Genomic DNA, 17,508 nt, shown 5'->3' on the forward strand with positions numbered 1-17,508 from the left:
TTCAACTGCAAACCTTTAATAACTACCATGTCCTCCCTTTCCATCCCAACTTCCCTCATCCAATGGCAGCAGGACCTTCGGGTATATCTTGTCCGAACAGACGCCAGTTTACAATGCCTGGACGCTGATTTGGCAGTGCGGCTTGGGGTAGTTTAGTGGGGTGACGAAGCACTAGAAGCGCCAAGCAGGACGAAATACCGAGCGTGAACAGGGACAGCAGATGCTGTTTTCTATACTTGAGAGAAAATAATTAATGAGCTGTAATATTCTTCCGGATCAATTGGAAGATCAAGTTCTCTCCAGACGCTCCATAAGACCAACATGTTTGGTTCATAAACTGCGAGATACGCGGGCAGCGAGAGGAGACGTCTGTGCAGCTGCTTGCGGATGGGATCATGAATCACGGGGAACGTGGAAGCCCGAGTACTCGCCAGCCAACCGAAGTACCGATACGCAGCGCCTCCCGCAGCCCCAGACTCCAGTGAACATGCTAGACTGCCCACCGCCCTGCCTCCCCCCGCTGCCACCGGCAACAGACACGCTGTGGCCACATGGGGTCCCCAGCGCCAAGTACCGGTACGCGCACGGATTACGGAGTACCGTCTCGGCGGCTTACCCACCTGGTTGCCTCGGCTCACTGCCGCCCTCGGCGTGGAGCTCCTGCCCATTCCCAGTCCCTTATGCTTTTAAGAACTCCAACGTCGAGCCGCGATCCGATTCTGCTTCTCTTTTCCTCCTCCTCTTCTTCATCCCTCCCCTTTCTTCTCCATCCATCTCTATACCCCTCCGTTTTCATCCTTTTTTTTCCTCCTCCCGTCCCGTCTTTCTCTTCTTTACCCTGCCAAACTACTCCACGACACAAATCATGGCTCCCAGAGTGATTGTCGTTGGCGGTGGCCGTAAGTACAAGCCCACAACTTCACCGTCTCGCGCTTATTCTTTCTGCCGCTACTTTCTTTCGTCCTCAGGGGCGATGCGAGTAGATGCGCAAAAGACGACAAGAGATGCCGCGTTTTGGATCGTCAGTTTGCTAATTTCCGCGCCTTTGCAGTTTCCGGTCTGTCTGCCGCTCACACCATCTACCTCGCCGGTGGCAACGTCGTGGTTCTCGACAAGCAGGGTGAGTTCTAACCCCACAACGCGATCACCGGCCTTTTCTCGCATCGCACACGTTGTGAGAGGCCATTGCGACAGTTACGGGAAATGCTGACTTGTACTGCTCAGGTTTCTTCGGCGGTAACTCGACCAAGGCCACCTCCGGCATCAACGGTGCCCTGACCCGCACCCAGGTCGACCACAACATCCGCGACAGCGTCAAGCAGTTCTACGACGACACCCTCAAGTCCGCTCGTGACCAGGCTCGCCCGGACCTCATCAAGGTCCTCACCTACAAGTCCGCTGCCGCCGTTGAGTGGCTGCAGGATGTCTTCAACCTCGACCTGACGCTCGTCTCCCGACTAGGGTGAGTGTGCCATTGTTTTGTTGTTTGTTCTGCCCGAGGAAGGGTTGCTATGATGATGCTGTTTTTGGCGAGCGAATCCAGCTGACAATTTGTTTCCCAGCGGTCACTCCCAGCCCCGAACCCACCGAGGCCACGATGCCAAGTTTCCCGGCATGGCCATCACCTACGCCCTGATGCAGCGCATCGAGGAGCTTGCCGAGGCCGAGCCGCACCGCGTAGAGATTATCAAGAAGGCTCGTGTCACCAGCCTGAACAAGGAGGGCAACAAGGTCACTGGTGTTACCTACGAGCTGAACGGCGAGACCGCCACCCTGGATGGCCCTGTCATCCTCGCCACCGGTGGTTACGCCGCCGACTTTGGCGAGGGCTCTCTGCTCAAGAAGCACCGCCCCGAGATCTTTGGCCTCGCCACCACCAACGGCACCCACGCCACTGGTGATGGTCAGAAGATGATCATGGCCATTGGCGGCAACGGCATCGACATGGACAAGGTCCAAGTTCACCCCACGGGTCTGGTCGACCCCAAGGACCCCGGCAACAAGTGGAAGTTCTTGGCTGCCGAGGCTCTGCGTGGTGAGGGTGGTCTCCTTCTCAACGCCGACGGCGACCGGTTCTGCGACGAGCTCGGCCACCGTGATTACGTCTCCGGCATGATGTGGAAGGAGAAGGACAAGGGCAAGTTCCCCATCCGCCTGGTGCTCAACTCCAAGGCGTCCAACGTCCTGGACTTCCACACCCGCCACTACTCTGGCCGTGGTCTGATGAAGAAGATTACGGGCCAGCAGCTCGCCAAGGAGATTGGCTGCACGCCCGAGCACCTGCAGAAGACGTTCCAGACCTACAACGCCATCGCCGAGGGCAAGCAGAAGGACCCCTGGGGCAAGAAGTTCTTCCACAACCTGCCTCTCGATATCAACGACGACTTCCACGTCGCCCTCATGGAGCCCGTCCTGCACTTCACCATGGGCGGTGTCGAGATCAACGACAAGGCCCAGGTCCTCAACTCGGAGAAGCAGCCCTTCGAGGGCCTCTTCGCCTGTGGTGAGCTGGCCGGTGGCGTGCACGGCGCCAACCGTCTCGGTGGCTCCTCGCTGCTGGGCTGCGTCGTCTACGGCCGTGTTGCCGGTGACAGCGCCAGCAACTACCTCTTCCAGCATGCCCTCCAGGGCACCGCCGGCGCCGCTCAGCGTCTGGGCCAGATCTCCCTGCACCTCGACCCCTCTGCTCCCGGCAGGCTGACTGTCGAGTGGGCCAACGGCGGCGCCGCCGCCGGCTCCGCTCCCGCTCAGGTGGCCGCCAAGCCTGACACTTCTGCGGCCGCTCCCAAGGAGACTGCCAGCAAGGCCAAGGCCTTCTCCATTCCCGAGAAGGAGTACACCATGGAGGAGGTTGCCAAGCACAACAAGAAGGAGGACCTCTGGGTTGTCGTCAAGGGTGTTGTCTTGGACCTGACCAACTGGCTCGAGGAGCACCCTGGTGGTGTCAATGCCATCCTCAACTTCATGGGCCGCGACGCCACCGAAGAGTTTGAGATGCTGCACGACGACGAGGTCATTCCCAAGTACGCCCCCAGCCAGGTCATTGGCCGCGTCAAGGGACAGAAGGTGACTCTTGAGATCTAAAGGGGAGAAATGAACTGCAATGTCATGTATAAAAGAATGAATCGGAGATGGAGGACTAGCGGCGGAGCACTGATGGGCATCTGCGAGAAACGTGAGATGCATATACCATGATGATGACCTGCGAAGGGGGGCAAGCCTCTTCCGTGTTGCTCACCACGATGGGCTGCTAGATGGGCTTTTTACAGGCGCACCGGCTTTGGATGTTTGACATGTGTTTCATGTAGTGTACGGATAGCTATGCTTGCTGCTTGCATATAAATCAAACTGTTGATCTACACGGACTGTCTGTGATGTTGAAGTTGTGGCAGAAGATGCAGCTCCTTTGTCGGCGACATATATCAGGAGGCATCTCCGGAGTGAAGCCGGGCCTTTCAGAGGGACACCCGAGTGTCTTTTGAAAGATGGATCTTATACATCACCACTGTACTCTGGATCAAGTATCGCCTCCTCATGATTTAACCTAGGCACATGAAGCACGCAGCTGATGAAAGCGTGTTGTTGCCGCCATGACAATATGCCTAACCTGTAAGTCGTTGTGATGTGACAGTGATGTGACATTCACCATCCAGAGACAAACAGTTGATCGCGGCCAGAACGACAAGACCTACTATGTAGTATTCTGTAATAGACCCCAGGTCTCAGAAAAGGCATGTCTCACTCTATATAATCACCGTCTTCAAATCAATTTCCATCGAGACCCTTCATCATAAACTAGAATTCCAGTTCCGAGTCGCAAAAAAGTACGGAATGAGGGCCCGGCGTCAGCGGGGATCGGGCCCGAAACCCCCTTCACCACGGAGTGCGGAGCAGTCGCTCCCTTTGGAACGATCTACTACTATGTGGTAGTATTTAGTCTTTGATCAGCACTCGGATGTGGCAGCAAGGTACGAGGGAGCGAGTTGGCGAGAGAGAGAGATAGAGGGACAGGCCTTTCGGCCCCGAAGGAAGAAGAGCGTTTGGGGCGATGCGACGCTGGACATTCCGCTTGACGGCAACGATCTACAAGGGAAGCGGGAAAAGGTTGACAAGCACAACGAGCAAAGAAAGACAAGGGCATGTCAAGCAACGTGGATGCGACCCTGGGAAAGAGAAGAATGTCACTTGGGGCAGGAGAGTGGCTGAGGTTTTTGTATGTGTGTAACATACGGAGAATGGTGATTCGTACTCTGTTCGGAGTATCGGATCACACAGGATTTTGTTTTTTGCAAATCGGCGAGATGAGAGCGAGAGATGTGGTGGGATCAGGAGCTGAAGATTGAGGGACTCGGAGGCAGGAGGGTGCGAAGTCAGGTAGTACAATAAGGTGAGAAACGTCCAGCAGACGGGAGACTCGAGGGTATCACCAGGCACCACTGGGCATCAGTCTTGTACCGTAATCTTGTTGGAATGTGACTGGAATTGAAAACACGCCACTTCCATGGGATTTGCCCTGGACGCGGGGAGGGAGAGAGAGCACGGGATGTCTTTTCTTTTGTAAGCCGCAGCTGTTTTTACTTGGGTTTATGGGGTAGTGACATTCTGAATGGTACGACTCCCTTTCTAAGGGTCTTCTTTTTCCTCTTGTTCGATGTGATCTGTTTCGTCTGGGTACGGCGATCTTTCACTACCTTGGTGAGTCAGTAAGTAAATGGATGAATCAATGAACACAAAACAAACGGAACCAAGAAACGCCGGCACTATCACTGTGATGGCTGCATGGCAATAACGGCCGCTTTCCTCCTCTTCATCACAAGAAACTACCTCACCAAGAAGAAGAGCCGGATTGTAAATTGTATTTTTTTTTCCCTCTCTCTTTCTGTGACTACCTACCCAAGTCCTCGTCATGGATTCCGAGTTGCCTTGCCCCGCCCCCATCCGTTGGATGTAATTAATTGCCCAAATCAAATATGTATGTTGCCCGCGATCGGATCAAGGAAGGGCGTTTCTTAGCAGATGCAGGCAACCGGGCCTTTCAGACACCCTTGGGAGCGGACTAAGGAAAATCAAGGGACGGAGTACGGAGTATCAAGCCCAAGCCTCTAGGCCGGGAAACGGAGCTTTCGCGTGTCGAGTCTTAAAAGTACCTAAGAACGGCTGGGAATTTGAATCTAGGCAAATAACATGCAAAACGCGAATGGGGGGGAAGGCAGCTGTCAACATGCTCTCATGTCTCAAGTTCCAAGAAGTGAAACGAAGCCATGGAGGGACGCCAGCAGCAGCCTCCCCCTCTTCTCATCTTTCTCCCCTCCCTTTAGGCGTCATTTGCTTGCTTGCTTGTGCCTCCTTGCCAGCCTATTCATGACCGCAAAAAGTGTGGCGCTAGAGGAATACACTTCTTTTCCCAAGGGGTCCTTGCACAGCAGCTGAAAGGCAGGTGATGCGGAATTCAGGATAATCAAATGATGGAGTGAAGAGTCAGTGGCGATATGCGGGGGTGTGATGCCGATCCGGGGTCGAGACGCAAAGAAGAGCGCATCATCTGGGCTGTCATCTGTCAAATCTGGGCCCCGTCGAGATACGAGTACATACGAAAGAATTGTCATATAATTTGGTACTTGGTGGAGAGAGAGCACGTGTGAAGGAGGAGTAAAAAAAGTAAAATATATTGGATTGTGGTGGGCTTGGCTGCAATCAGTGTTAGGCTGGTTTACTCCGGCAGCGTTGCATCACTGCGGCATAATACATACTACTACATACATACATACATACAAACATAGTAGATACGTGTAAGTAATTTATTGCTGTAAGATGTGATGCTGTTATTATGTGATGCAGTAATAGATTGAAGGATAGATGCCTCCTCTAATACTGAGCGCCCCCCCCCCCCTTTTCACATGTTTAGGTCATCATTCATCATCCTTTCAAAAGGCTTGGTATAAATAGGATCTCCGATGGCTGAAGCCGAGGCCGGAGATCTAAAGTATATCCTCCCCTTCACCAGCTTAAGCCATAATATCCCGGGCCCATGGAGAAAAGACGCTTCCGCTGTCGAAGCTATTCCGCAGCTGAAAAAAAAAGACAACTCTGCCCCTGTCTCTCTCTGACACCGCATCATCGACGAGGCGCAAAAACCATGACAGAATCAATATGATAAAAGCTTGACACTTATCAAGGCCCTTTTCTCGGCTCCATGGAGAAACAAGGTTAAGATATCTGTCCAGCTGCTGATGCAACTGCGCAGCTCCAGTTTAGTGCTGGCTGGTAAGGAGAACCCTGAGGAGGGAAGACGTCAAGACATGGAAGTTCAACCCTCCAGGAAAGGCCACGATCGGGTCAATATTGGATAGTTACTCGTCCCTATGTATGGCAAGTTGAGCAGCAGGTCAGGCCAGGACATCACGGATATCGCCAGCAGATCCATGCTGAAATCGTCCCCTTGATCCAACCTTGTGCCGCAAATCGCTGCAAGCATCCGATTCCTGCGACGGCCCAAGCTGGCAATGACAAGCGCTCAAAAGCCCACCAAAAGGCCAAGAATGCGATGCACCGTGTTCGAAACTCACCACACTGTACCTCTCTTGCACTCGCCCGCTTCGGTACAGGCACGCATCAGCTACGTTCTTTGCCGCGCAGCCGTGGTAGCCCGCCATTTACTCAAGACAGCAGCCGAAGTCGACCTGCGGCTGCAAGTATCTGCTAGTTGGGAGTACCTTACAGGCTTGTAAGCAGCACTGTGTGGCGCACTGGACACAAAGACGCGGAGGTGGCAGTGGCTCGAAAGCAATTCCCAGATGGAATTTTTTTTTTTTTTTTTTTTTTTCGAGTCCGTTTTTTTTCCCTTCCCCAGATTTTCTCCGCATAATCTGGCCGTCCCGTCCCTTTTTTTGTTCGCTTTTTCTGCTTGTTCGGATGCTACCACGTTTTTCGCGTCAATGCGCACGACAGCCGCCACACAGATCTGGGGATTTCTTGATGCACCGTCATGGTGCACCAGCCACTCCTTTTGTTACCTTTTCTCTTTTGCTCTTGATCCCATTTTCTCTTGTGGCGTGGATACGAATCTTGTGGTGCTTCAGATTTCTGGGCGAAACCGCCGGGTGGAAAGACGACAAGATGTCATGAATCGGTCCCTCCGCATCTGCTGCATCCGCCAATATCAACCGCCCGAATTCATCAAGACTATCGGCACGAGCATGAGCAGATGCTAGTTGTAGTAGTAGCTTGGTCCATCTGGTCTGCTTGCATCGTTCGATTTCTTCGCCCGGCTCTGCGAGCTGCCGAGAACAGATCCTCCATCTCTGCCATGCTCACGCACGTGTGCCCTACCTACGTGTAATATGCCTGGCCTGTGCAGCGTCGTGGTTGCCGGCCGGATGTATTGGTACAGTGAACCTCATCTGAAAGCGTTCCGGCGTCGACGGTATGACCAAGTCCGCATTGTACGTGTACCCGACCATTGAACCGTTACCGAGGCAGGACATCCTGGTTGCGAGTCATCGCTGTCGAAAGGGCACACGGCTGTGATCATACTGTGCCGCACCAACCCGGGCCAGTCTGGCTCCCGTCAGTTTCTTATTAGCAACCGTAATATAGCTTGTCAGGGCGTGCGGGCAAATACCTGGAGGGGGCGCCCTCACGAGACTCGCAGGCTGGTTATTAGTTGGACAGAGCGAGAGGGGAAAAGAGAGGAGGGCAAAGCCACTCCGGCCAGCGTGATGCAGCTAAGTGGCAGCCAATATACAGCTCTGTGCACCCCAGCCAATCCAAGCTTCGTCCAGGCAGTTAGCCGACGGTCGATGGCTTTTCTCTTGGGGAGCGAAATTGCATTCACCGCTCCACCCGCGAGTCTCCGGAGACGTTCTGGGCTCTTACGGGGCAAGGATCGGACATGGCGGCGTTGGGATAGTCTGGCTGGCCCAAGGCATCGTCGTCGAGCAAGAGCCCAGGTCACCATGGAGAGCTGCTCGATATTCGCCTCGACCAGGCACCGGAACAGGTACGAATACCATCATAAGAGATGCCGGCGCAGATGGTGCAATGGTAACGTACTTGTTACATGCCTCGTGCTCCAAGTTAAACTCCCATCGTCTCCTTCTGAGGTGATACATGCCTGCCCGTACCTGGCTGCTCCCTGCTGTTGTGCGTCCTGCCAGGCGTACAAAGTACGAGCACCTGTGTGAGGACGAAGAGCATGCATACCTCGTACTCGGGAGAAACGAGCAGCTCGCAAGCCACGAGCCGCACCAGAGCAGCTCTGCTTCGTGCGAGTGCGTCGTCGTGAGTCCATTGTTGCAGCACCAACGTTTTGCGTCAAGCCTCTCGGCCCCCTCCCTGCCGATTGCCTACCGATTCAAAGTCTGGAATAACCTCCTTGTAGCCGTCATCGTCATCATCTTCTTCCTGCTGTTGCTGCTCCCTTTCTTTCCCACGTTTTCTTCTTCGTCATTTCTCCTCTTCCCTTCCGTCCTTTCTCGGACTCCTTGCTCCCCCCAGATTTCGTGTCATCATACCTGGAGCTTCGTAGTACTCCGTACACGGTGGAAAGAGAAAAGCGGCTGGCAGGGGATGCCGACTCCATTCCTCTGTGGCGGCGAGCGAATCCCCCAACCAGGCATGGCGCCAGCTGAAGGAGGGTGGCGAGCCCCAGCATCGCGAGTGATTAGCCAGCCAGAGCAGCGAATAGGCGGCGCCCGGGTGCTCGCACGGATGGGCCAGGTAGCGAATACTGGGCGAGTACCTGGGAGACTGGTCTTTGTTCTCCCTCGTTCTTCGTCCGTCAGCGTTGCCCGTTGCGTCAGGCTGCGGTGGAGAGGAGAGAAGAATTTGAGATGCCTCCCGGGGTGCCTGCGGAGTGTCGACTGCGCGTATCCAGTACCTGCGCGTGCTTTCTCTGTGTCTGAGTGGTACGGAGTACGAGGATGCACCATTGGGGGAGGCTCGGCAATGGCCCATGGAACAAGCCAAAAGGCTGCTTGCCAGAGCCACGGTACTCGGAAGCTGTCCAGACGAGATAGTAAACTTGAGTACCTCTAGTAGCTGTAGATTGTGCAGTTGCAAGAACGAGGCACGCGGCATGCAGATGCAGAGCACACGGCGATGCTCGACGGCCCACGGATCCTTTTCCATGCTGACTTGCAACATCGCCCACGTTGCGATCGATCCCTGCCCCCCCAGGATTCCGGCTTCCAGGCCCAGGCGGAGAAGCGGCCTAGAAGCCAGCGCCAGACAAGCCCCCCAGGCGGATGTTCCAGGGCTGCTCCCAGGGCTCCTCCAGGGCTCCAGGGCCGTCCTTCAGGGCCTTCCTCTCCTGCCGCTGCGGGGTGGGGCGCGCCAGAGCCCTTCGCCGGCCAATCAGCTGCCGTCGGCGCCATGCTGCTTCGTGCTGATCGCTTCCTGTTCGCTTGCTAGCCCTCCCGCCTCCATTGACTTTCCTCCTCGTCCTCTCGTCCCGAATCTCACTTCTGCCCCTTGTCTTCAAGTTTGTTCCTCAACTTTCGAGCTCGTCTCTTCAGTGCTCCTCGGCCTTCTTCGTCGTGCTTACAAGTATAAGCGGCCGCGGCCACCTCTGGATTGCAGTGCTTGCGCACATCACGCTACGGCCCACAAATCCCAGTTCCAGCTCGGAAGCCGTTCTCGCCCTCTCCCTCCGGCAGAGGTCCAACGGAACTCGACGTTCCAGGTCCAACCAGCAATTCAAATCGAAATAGTACTACTGTGCGCTCACAAGACAGACAGGCCCAAGGCCCCAAGGCTCGAGGCTCGGACATCCCCTGGTTTCCCATGCCGCGACCGCACCTGAGCAGCGCCGCGGAAGCCTCGAGCTCGTTGATCCCATTGATGCCTCTCTAAGCCTCGTCGCCCTCGTTGCGCCGCCGTCTTGCACTGTATTCCCCGGATCCTTGGTTGAGAGCAGACGCCATCAGCACCAGGACCGGCGACCAACCGACGGCTCGCGCCCGTGCCTCGACCTCTACTCGACGCCGCCTGTCGCTATTCTTACTTGGTACTATCAGACGACTAACAGCCTTTGACCAGAACGGCACTGTGCCCTCTGCCGTTTGCCTGTTAGTGCCTGCTCGTGGTGCCGTTAGCACCGTCAGTGGTCACACTTTTAGCGCAGCCGGCTGGCTCGACCCTTGCCTCTGTTGTGCGCTGCTGTTCTGGCCTCCGCGCCCCCCATCTTCCACTGAAACGCAGAGAATATTACCCACTGCCGTCCGTGACGACTCGTCGCCGCAGCGCCTCTGCTGTGCTTGCTTGCCTCTCGCTTTTTGTCGTCCACTTCTCTGCGTCCTCTCCCCAGAAACACTCTCGCTCGCCGCTCCGCCCCCGAACAGCGCCTGCGACCGGCGACCCGCCATCGTCGAAAACCCTCGCTTCTGCCGCCGCCCGCCTCGACGCGAAAGGGCGTCGCAACGCCTGAAGCCCTGGATTGACTCCTCAACCGCCGTCACCATGGCCATCGCCATGGGCTGGCACAAGCCCGACAATGTCGCTGGCTCGTCGGCGCCAGCGATCATGGTCGGTCTCTTCGTCGCCTCCGGTGGTTTGCTCTTTGGATACGATACTGGGTAAGCAGCAGCAACATTGTTACCAGCCCGTCAACTGCGATGCGATGCTCGATCGCCCTCGCCCGACCCTGTTACGATGCCCGTTGCCGTCTCTTCATTGTCGTTGTTGTCGCTCGCACCAAGTCTTGTACCCGAACACTCGAGATGCCTAGGAGTGGAAAGGGGACGTCAGTTGGTTGGATTGATGCCGTTAGTGCTGCATCGAAGGCGTGCTCTGTCTCGTCATTTTTTTTATCGTCGACCATGCCACGGTTTTTGCACGACGATGAGACTATGCGGGACAGGAGGGCCGACATCTTCATCGTCATCGTGGCACGGCCCCCCCGAAAGGGAAGAAGATGAACAAGCAAGCTCGCATGGCACATGAATTTGTCATGATTACCTTCTCAAAATTTTCTTTGACGTCGTTGCATTCGGCTCTCGTGCACCAGTCTATTTTGCCTCTACGTGCCAACATCGACCGCTAACCCGCTTCTCTGTCTAGGGCAATTAACGGTATTCTCGCCATGGACGAGTTTAAGCAGAGGTTTGGGACCTGTAACAACAAAAACGAACACGACGACATCTGCGCCAAAGACTCGGCCCTCATCGTCGCCATTCTCAGCGTCGGCACCGCCGTCGGAGCCCTCCTTGCTGCACCTGCCGGCGATTCACTCGGACGTCGACGAACCCTCCTGCTGTCGGTTCTCATCTTCTGCGTCGGAGCCATTCTGCAGGTCTCTGCCGAGGCGCTTCCCGCCTTGTTAGTTGGAAGGTGGGTTTCCTGTTTCTTACTTCTCGTTCCGTCACCGATCCTCATCGCCGTCACCTTGTCGAAACATATTCCTGGCTTGCGCCTTCACGTCCCTTACAATGTATGTGCTTGGAGACGGACTGACCTCGTGGAGCAGATGTCTGGCCGGTGTTGGCGTTGGCGCCGTCTCAGTCCTTGTTCCCTTATATCAGTCGGAAATGGCTCCCAAATGGATACGTGGTACCCTGGTATGCGCCTACCAGCTCTCCATCACCATAGGCCTCCTCTCCGCCTCCATCATCAACATCATCACCTCCAGAATCCCATCAGCAGCCTCCTATCGAATACCCCTTGGCCTTCAGCTCCTCCCTGCCGCCATTCTGACGGGTGGCCTCCTGCTCCTCCCTGAAACTCCTCGATTTCTAGTCAAGCAAGGCAAGAAGGAAGCCGCCGGCCTTTCATTAAGTCGCCTCCGACGCCTCGACATCACTCACCCGGCCCTCATCGACGAACTCCAGGAAATCGTCGCCAATCACCAGTACGAATTGACCTTGGGTCCGGACACCTACAAGGAGATCTTTGTAGGCTCGCCTCATCTTGGACGCCGAACGTTCACCGGATGTGGGATCCAAATGCTTCAGCAGCTCACCGGAATCAACTTCATCATGTACTATAGCACCACATTTTTTGGCGGCTCAGGCGTTGACAGCCCCTACACCAAGTCGCTCATCATCCAAGTCATCAACGTCGTGTCCACCTTTGTCGGCGTCTTTGTCATCGAATCTTGGGGTCGCCGTAAGTTGTTGATTGTGGGCGCCATCGGCATGGCATGCTGTCAGCTGCTCATGGCATCGTTCGCTGCCGCTGCTGGGGACGGCCTCAGACAGGCCTCGACCACCATACTAATCGTCTTCTGCTCTCTCAACATCTTCTTCTTCGCCTCTTCCTGGGGCCCCGTTGCGTGGGTCGTGACGTCGGAGATATATCCCCTCAAAGTCCGCGCAAAGTCCATGTCTATTTCGACATTCTCCAACTGGGTTCTCAACTTTGGTATCGGCTACAGCACGCCCTTCATGGTGGGCAGCGGGCCCGGCACGGCTGGCTTCGGCACCAAGATCTTCTTCATCTGGGGGGCTTTTTGCATCCTCGCCGTCTTCTTCGTCTGGGCCATGGTGTACGAAACCAGCAAAATCAGCTTGGAGCAGATCGACGAGATGTACGAGCGAGTGGACCATGCCTGGAATAGCAGAAGCTTCGAGCCCAGCTGGAGCTTTCAGCAAATTCTCGACGAGGGATGGTCACCCAGCGCCCAGCCTCCGCCGGATCACGAGCTACAGACGACATCCACGCAATCGAGCGCCGATACTACCCTGGGCGACTCGAATTCAGTCATCATCCAAATGCCTCCCAACGCTCATCACGGGGATGGCAACGAAATAACGACAGCATCTTCAGATGGGAACAAAGACTCCGTCCCAACCATGGCGCATGTCGACTTCAGTTACTGAAAACAAAAAACCAAAACAAAAAAAGCGATGCACACAATCTGTCTTCTTCCCTTCCACAAGGAGCCGCGTGCCCGTGCCTTATGTCTCGGGTGCTTCTCCTTTTTATTTCAGGCCGTTCTTCCTTTTATATATATAGGGAGGCGGCTGCTTTATTACCCCCTTAACCTTTCATGTGAACATGCGAGAAATATATCAGCGATGGAGTTTCTGACGAAACGGAGTTTAACGGCGTCTGGGTATTGGTTGTTTTTTGTCTTTATCAGTACTTGATTTCCCCCCCCTTTGTTAACGGTTACTGGGATCTCCAAGGGTACATGACTCCGGGTTGCATCAAACAAATCTCTTTTAGTTACAAGGGGAGGAACGGAAACATGGATCTTCGGAGGGGAAAGGTTATGGGAAAGGCACCGACGGGTCATTATTATTCTGGGCTCTTTTTGATATCTTTCGGGGATATGTGGATATTTTCGGGAGTTGTGGTCGCGAGGCGGGGGAAGAATCTCCCACGTTTCTTTTTTGGAGAGCGTTATCATGGCCAAACTGTGATTTAGGGACCGTGGTCTTTCTGATATCATTTGGTTTTTGGTTTTCTTTTTCTTTGCTTGTGTTTATTTTTTTACCTCCGTCGTCGATTTGATCATGGTTTTCCCCCGGTAGTGGCGGAGACGAACTGGATTATGGATATTGCATACTGGATTCTGCGAAATACCCTCGTCCTGTAAAGACAATATTATTCCCATTTATTCAACCTGGAGCATTCACGCCTCTTTCTGGGATGAACTGGTTCTTGGAAACTAAAAAATTGCACTTTGAATGTACACCGTTTCATCAGGTTCTTTTTCGGCTTCGAAAGGGAGGACGACGTGATTTGTCCCGTGGTGAACTCGGTGCACTACATAAAGTAGATTGAATACGTGCAGAATCATGAACAGCCTACAAATTCATTCGTGAAAGAGAACGGATTATTAGCCTTGTCAGTCAAGCAAATGCATCCTCAACAAAGTCAAGCCGTCCCCTATTCACCCGCACCATCGACACCCAGTCTACGAAAGATGTGTTCCCGATACACTAAGTGTTCAATGAATGGAGCTTTTTCTGAATCCTTGCAGAACGGCGACGGCTTGTTCCCGCTGAATAGGTACAAACTGTAAAGAGCCAAAGTATATGACCGGGCAACTTATTACGATACAGTTAGCCAAATACTGTCTGCTTTGTTCATAAGATGATCTGCTGCCAGAGCATCTTCCTCCCCAAAGTCCACCCTCCCCTTTCTCTAACTCTTCGTCACAGTCGGCATCGTCTTTTTTCCACACACACAAGACATAGAAACACACATTTTGAACTCACCTGTCCTTGTCCAGGATCGACTGAAGCTCTTTCTTTCAAGGACATCGAAGACAAGCAGGACACGCACATCCATGAAAACAAAGGACAGGTCAAGACGCCATGGGAGTACAAATCGAGACTGTCGGCATGCGGGCAAGCTTGCTACGGCTCACGATGCTCTACTGCCCTCTCTCATCAGTGATTAGCCGCACTCGACAGCAGGAAAGTGTAACAGAACCGACGTGGAATAACACGCCAGAACACAGTGACCTGAACAAACCCCCTGATAGCACATAGTCAGCCAGCCAGCGAGGCGAGAAAATGAACACTCATCGTATCGTGATGTGTATCGTGATCGGAGATATAAGGCACGGCAAAGAACCTTTCTCTCTCCCTCCTCCTCTTTCGAGGTTGCCCGCTCTACTCTCTTTGCTAAGATAGCAACGATAACAAGAGCATCCTGCACCGTTGTAGAGACAAGAACGAGCAGACACTTGAAACTCCTGACAGTTATCACGTACAAATCGCCATGTCGCATCGACACCATCGACATCACACCCGAGGGCCTGCTGTGGCTCCTGCTCCGGCCCCTGCTGCAGCCCCTGAGAGGTCGCGAGCAGTAGAGGAGCTTCACCCTGTGCTGCTTGACCTCTTACTTCGAATGAACATCATGCCGCCGGGGGACATAGACTCCCTCTCGGAGGCGGCGCTCGCAAACGCGGTGTCACTGGCAATATCGATGCTGCCGGAGGACGAGCAGATACACATCGTCTCGCGCATCATGACCGACGACGAAATCGCCCAAGAAAGTCTCAACCATCCGCGGCTACAGAACCTCGGGTCCCGCGTGGTTCTGTCGCAAAACGAACGACGGCTCCTGCTGCGGGCATCACCGGAACCAGAGGACGACGACGCAAACCAGGAGGAAGCAGGCGCCAACGGATGCATCATCTGTTTTGATAGGAACACCGTAGCCGTGCCGTGCGGTTGCCGCTACTGTGCCGGCTGTCTGCGAGAGTTGGTGCGTGTCGGCCTCCGCTCTGAGGCAGACTTCCCTCCGCGCTGCTGCCAGCCCTTTGATGAGGCCACAGTCCGCCTCGCTGGACGTCCCGCGCTGGTTCATTTGTTCCGGCAGCTGTCAGCCGAGTACGCGGTACCGCCAGCTCAGCGGCTGTACTGCCACAATCCCGGCTGCTCGTCCTTTATCTCACCGTCGGCCATCCAAGCGGCGGCCAGAGACGAGGCCAATGCCACGGCGGTGGGAACATGTCCGTCGTGTAGCAGCGCGACATGCAAAGAGTGTGGCGCAAAAGCACACAGAGGCTTGCCATGCAGAGCGGAGGGTGATGACGAGGCGCTGTGGGATATGATGGACGCCAATGGGCTTGTGGGCTGTCCTGAGTGCGGCATCGTGATAACCCTGATGGATGGATGCAACCATATGACGTGAGAATCTTGTCTCCTTTCCTTTCCCCTTATCTGCCCCTGGCTGGACACTTGAGAGCTAACATTGGGTCAATATGGCAGGTGCGTGTGTGGCGCCGAGTTCTGCTTTCTCTGCGGCGCAGATTGGGAGTTCGATTGCAATTGCCCCCTGTATAACGCACGAGAGCTCCGTATCCCCATCCGTCGACGGCCGGGCCGGTTGCCCATCACGCGAGGTGGAAGAGCGCATCTCGCGGACGGCAGCGAGCAACTGGGTTCGACTCGAGTCCCGCGGCTGCGATACGATCCGGCAGATGAGTTCGCTCTGTTGGCGCTTGACGATGCTCCCCTCCTTTCAGCACGGGCTCCAGCTCCAGCTCCGGCTCGCGCCCCTCCGGCGAGAGTTCCAGCTCACGCTCGTCCTCCCGCAATTAATCCAGGTCGTGCTCCTCCTGCAATCATTCCGGATCATGCTCCTCCTCCTGCGATTTTTCCAGGTCGTGCTCCTCCTCCTGCGATTTTTCCAGGTCATGCTGCCCCTCCTCCTATAATTGTTCCAGGCCGTGCTCATCCCCATGCCCATGCCCATTATCATGCCCACCATCATGCCCATCATCATGCTCCCCATCATGGTCGTGCTGATGCTCATGCTTATGCTCATGATCATGATGATGATGATGCTCCGGCTCCTCCAATTATTCGGGGCCCAGAGTTTCCAGCAGGCCACTTCGGAATTGGGGGTGGACGACTACTCAGCCTTGACGAAGTGCTGCAGCAGCTTCGAGCCGCCGACGCACGCCTCGAGACTCGGAGACGCGAGATAGTCAACTTCATATACCAACCAGACAGGCAAGCCATGGAGGAACTCCTGAGCCAGCGGTTGAATGTGCAACCCGAGGAACCAAGAAGGAGGGCAGGAAGAGATCGGGTGCATGGGGCGCGCGATGATTCTCGTGAGCGCCGTCGATCAAGGCGGCACCACCGACGTTGATGCTGGCAGGGAATGCTCGCCAAGTGGTGCTGCACTTTCTTGTGTGTTAGTCAAGGAGCAAAGGCTATTGCGTTTTTATCATGTTTTGGATTCCCGGGACAGAGGTAGTTGAATGAAGTTGGGTTTTCAGATCACAGAGCAATTGAAACATGCCGTGCTAAGAATGTCGACCGTCGTCTTTGGTGATAATTGCTTGCGGGTTGAGGAACCATCCTGGTATCGTGCCCTCTTGGCTTGACATGTAGAACGCATCCACCATGTTTCCGCAAAGCTCAGCAGCAAGTCATGCAGGAGTCGCCAGAATGCTCCCGAAGGTATTCAGAGAAATAGCAATGGGGTAAGGACAAGAGATGAGTTTCCAGAACGAGGCAAAAAAAAAGAAAGTGCTTCTCAGAGGACGGAATCGAACCGCCGACTTTTCGATGAGATGAATATCCATTACAGTCGAACGCCATGAACCAACTAGACCACTCCGAGTTTGTGATGACGTCGGTCGAAGGCAAACCAGGTGAAGAATGAGGACGAATCTGGAGGAGGAGGAGGAGGAAGTCGGAGAGTGGAGGAAAAGAAGTTGTTCATTTTGAGTTGAGGGGAAAATAAAAAGATGGTGCTGAACGGCTTTGATGGGGGAAACCGGGAAAGAAAAAGGGAAGCGAAATAAAAAAGGAAACTGCAGACGTCACTGAAAGAGGGACGGAACAAAAGGAAAAATAGAAAAAGTAGAAAAGACAAAAAATGTAACTCTTCTCCGGGGAGAATTGCTCTCCGGGGACGGAATCGAACCGCCGACTTTCTGATGAGATGTTATCCATTACAGTCAGACGCCATGAACCAACTAGACCACCCAGAGGATGTTGAAGAGTTGACAACTGGCTCCCTATACTAGACTATAAGGCCCACAAGCATGAGAAAAAAAATCCACGCCTAACTTCAACTCGATTCATTCTTCCA

At 54.5% G+C, this 17,508-nt stretch overlaps 3 protein-coding genes and 2 non-coding genes across 5 annotated transcripts; 3 read left to right on the forward strand and 2 right to left on the reverse strand.

The window, feature by feature from the left end:
• Positions 1-865: 865 nt before the first annotated feature.
• On the forward strand, positions 866-3,084 carry BBK36DRAFT_1156998 (Flavocytochrome c; the record flags this gene model as incomplete). The annotated part of the gene is made up of 4 exons (XM_024893977.1): positions 866-899; positions 1,052-1,120; positions 1,225-1,462; positions 1,563-3,084. The coding sequence occupies 4 exons, from the start codon at positions 866-868 to the stop codon at positions 3,082-3,084; spliced, it is 1,863 nt and encodes a 620-aa protein (XP_024752069.1).
• A 7,374-nt stretch (positions 3,085-10,458) lies between these two features.
• BBK36DRAFT_1166641 (hypothetical protein) lies at positions 10,459-12,815 on the forward strand (the record flags this gene model as incomplete). Its single annotated transcript, XM_024894941.1, has 3 exons — positions 10,459-10,574; positions 11,059-11,328; positions 11,465-12,815. The coding sequence occupies 3 exons, from the start codon at positions 10,459-10,461 to the stop codon at positions 12,813-12,815; spliced, it is 1,737 nt and encodes a 578-aa protein (XP_024752070.1).
• A 1,855-nt stretch (positions 12,816-14,670) lies between these two features.
• On the forward strand, positions 14,671-15,792 carry BBK36DRAFT_1094282 (hypothetical protein; the record flags this gene model as incomplete). The annotated part of the gene is made up of 2 exons (XM_024889057.1): positions 14,671-15,587; positions 15,669-15,792. Coding segments are annotated over 2 exons (1,041 nt in total), but the record flags the coding sequence as incomplete, so codon positions are not given.
• Positions 15,793-16,945: 1,153 nt separating this feature from the next.
• BBK36DRAFT_t56 lies at positions 16,946-17,034 on the reverse strand. The gene has a single exon. It is a non-coding gene; the product is annotated as a tRNA-Tyr (tRNA).
• Positions 17,035-17,319: 285 nt separating this feature from the next.
• On the reverse strand, positions 17,320-17,407 carry BBK36DRAFT_t55. Its single transcript has one exon. It is a non-coding gene; the product is annotated as a tRNA-Tyr (tRNA).
• Positions 17,408-17,508: the final 101 nt, after the last annotated feature.

This window comes from Trichoderma citrinoviride (genome assembly GCF_003025115.1).
Source record: "Trichoderma citrinoviride strain TUCIM 6016 unplaced genomic scaffold BBK36scaffold_3, whole genome shotgun sequence".
Taxonomy (NCBI): Eukaryota; Fungi; Ascomycota; class Sordariomycetes; order Hypocreales; family Hypocreaceae; genus Trichoderma; species Trichoderma citrinoviride.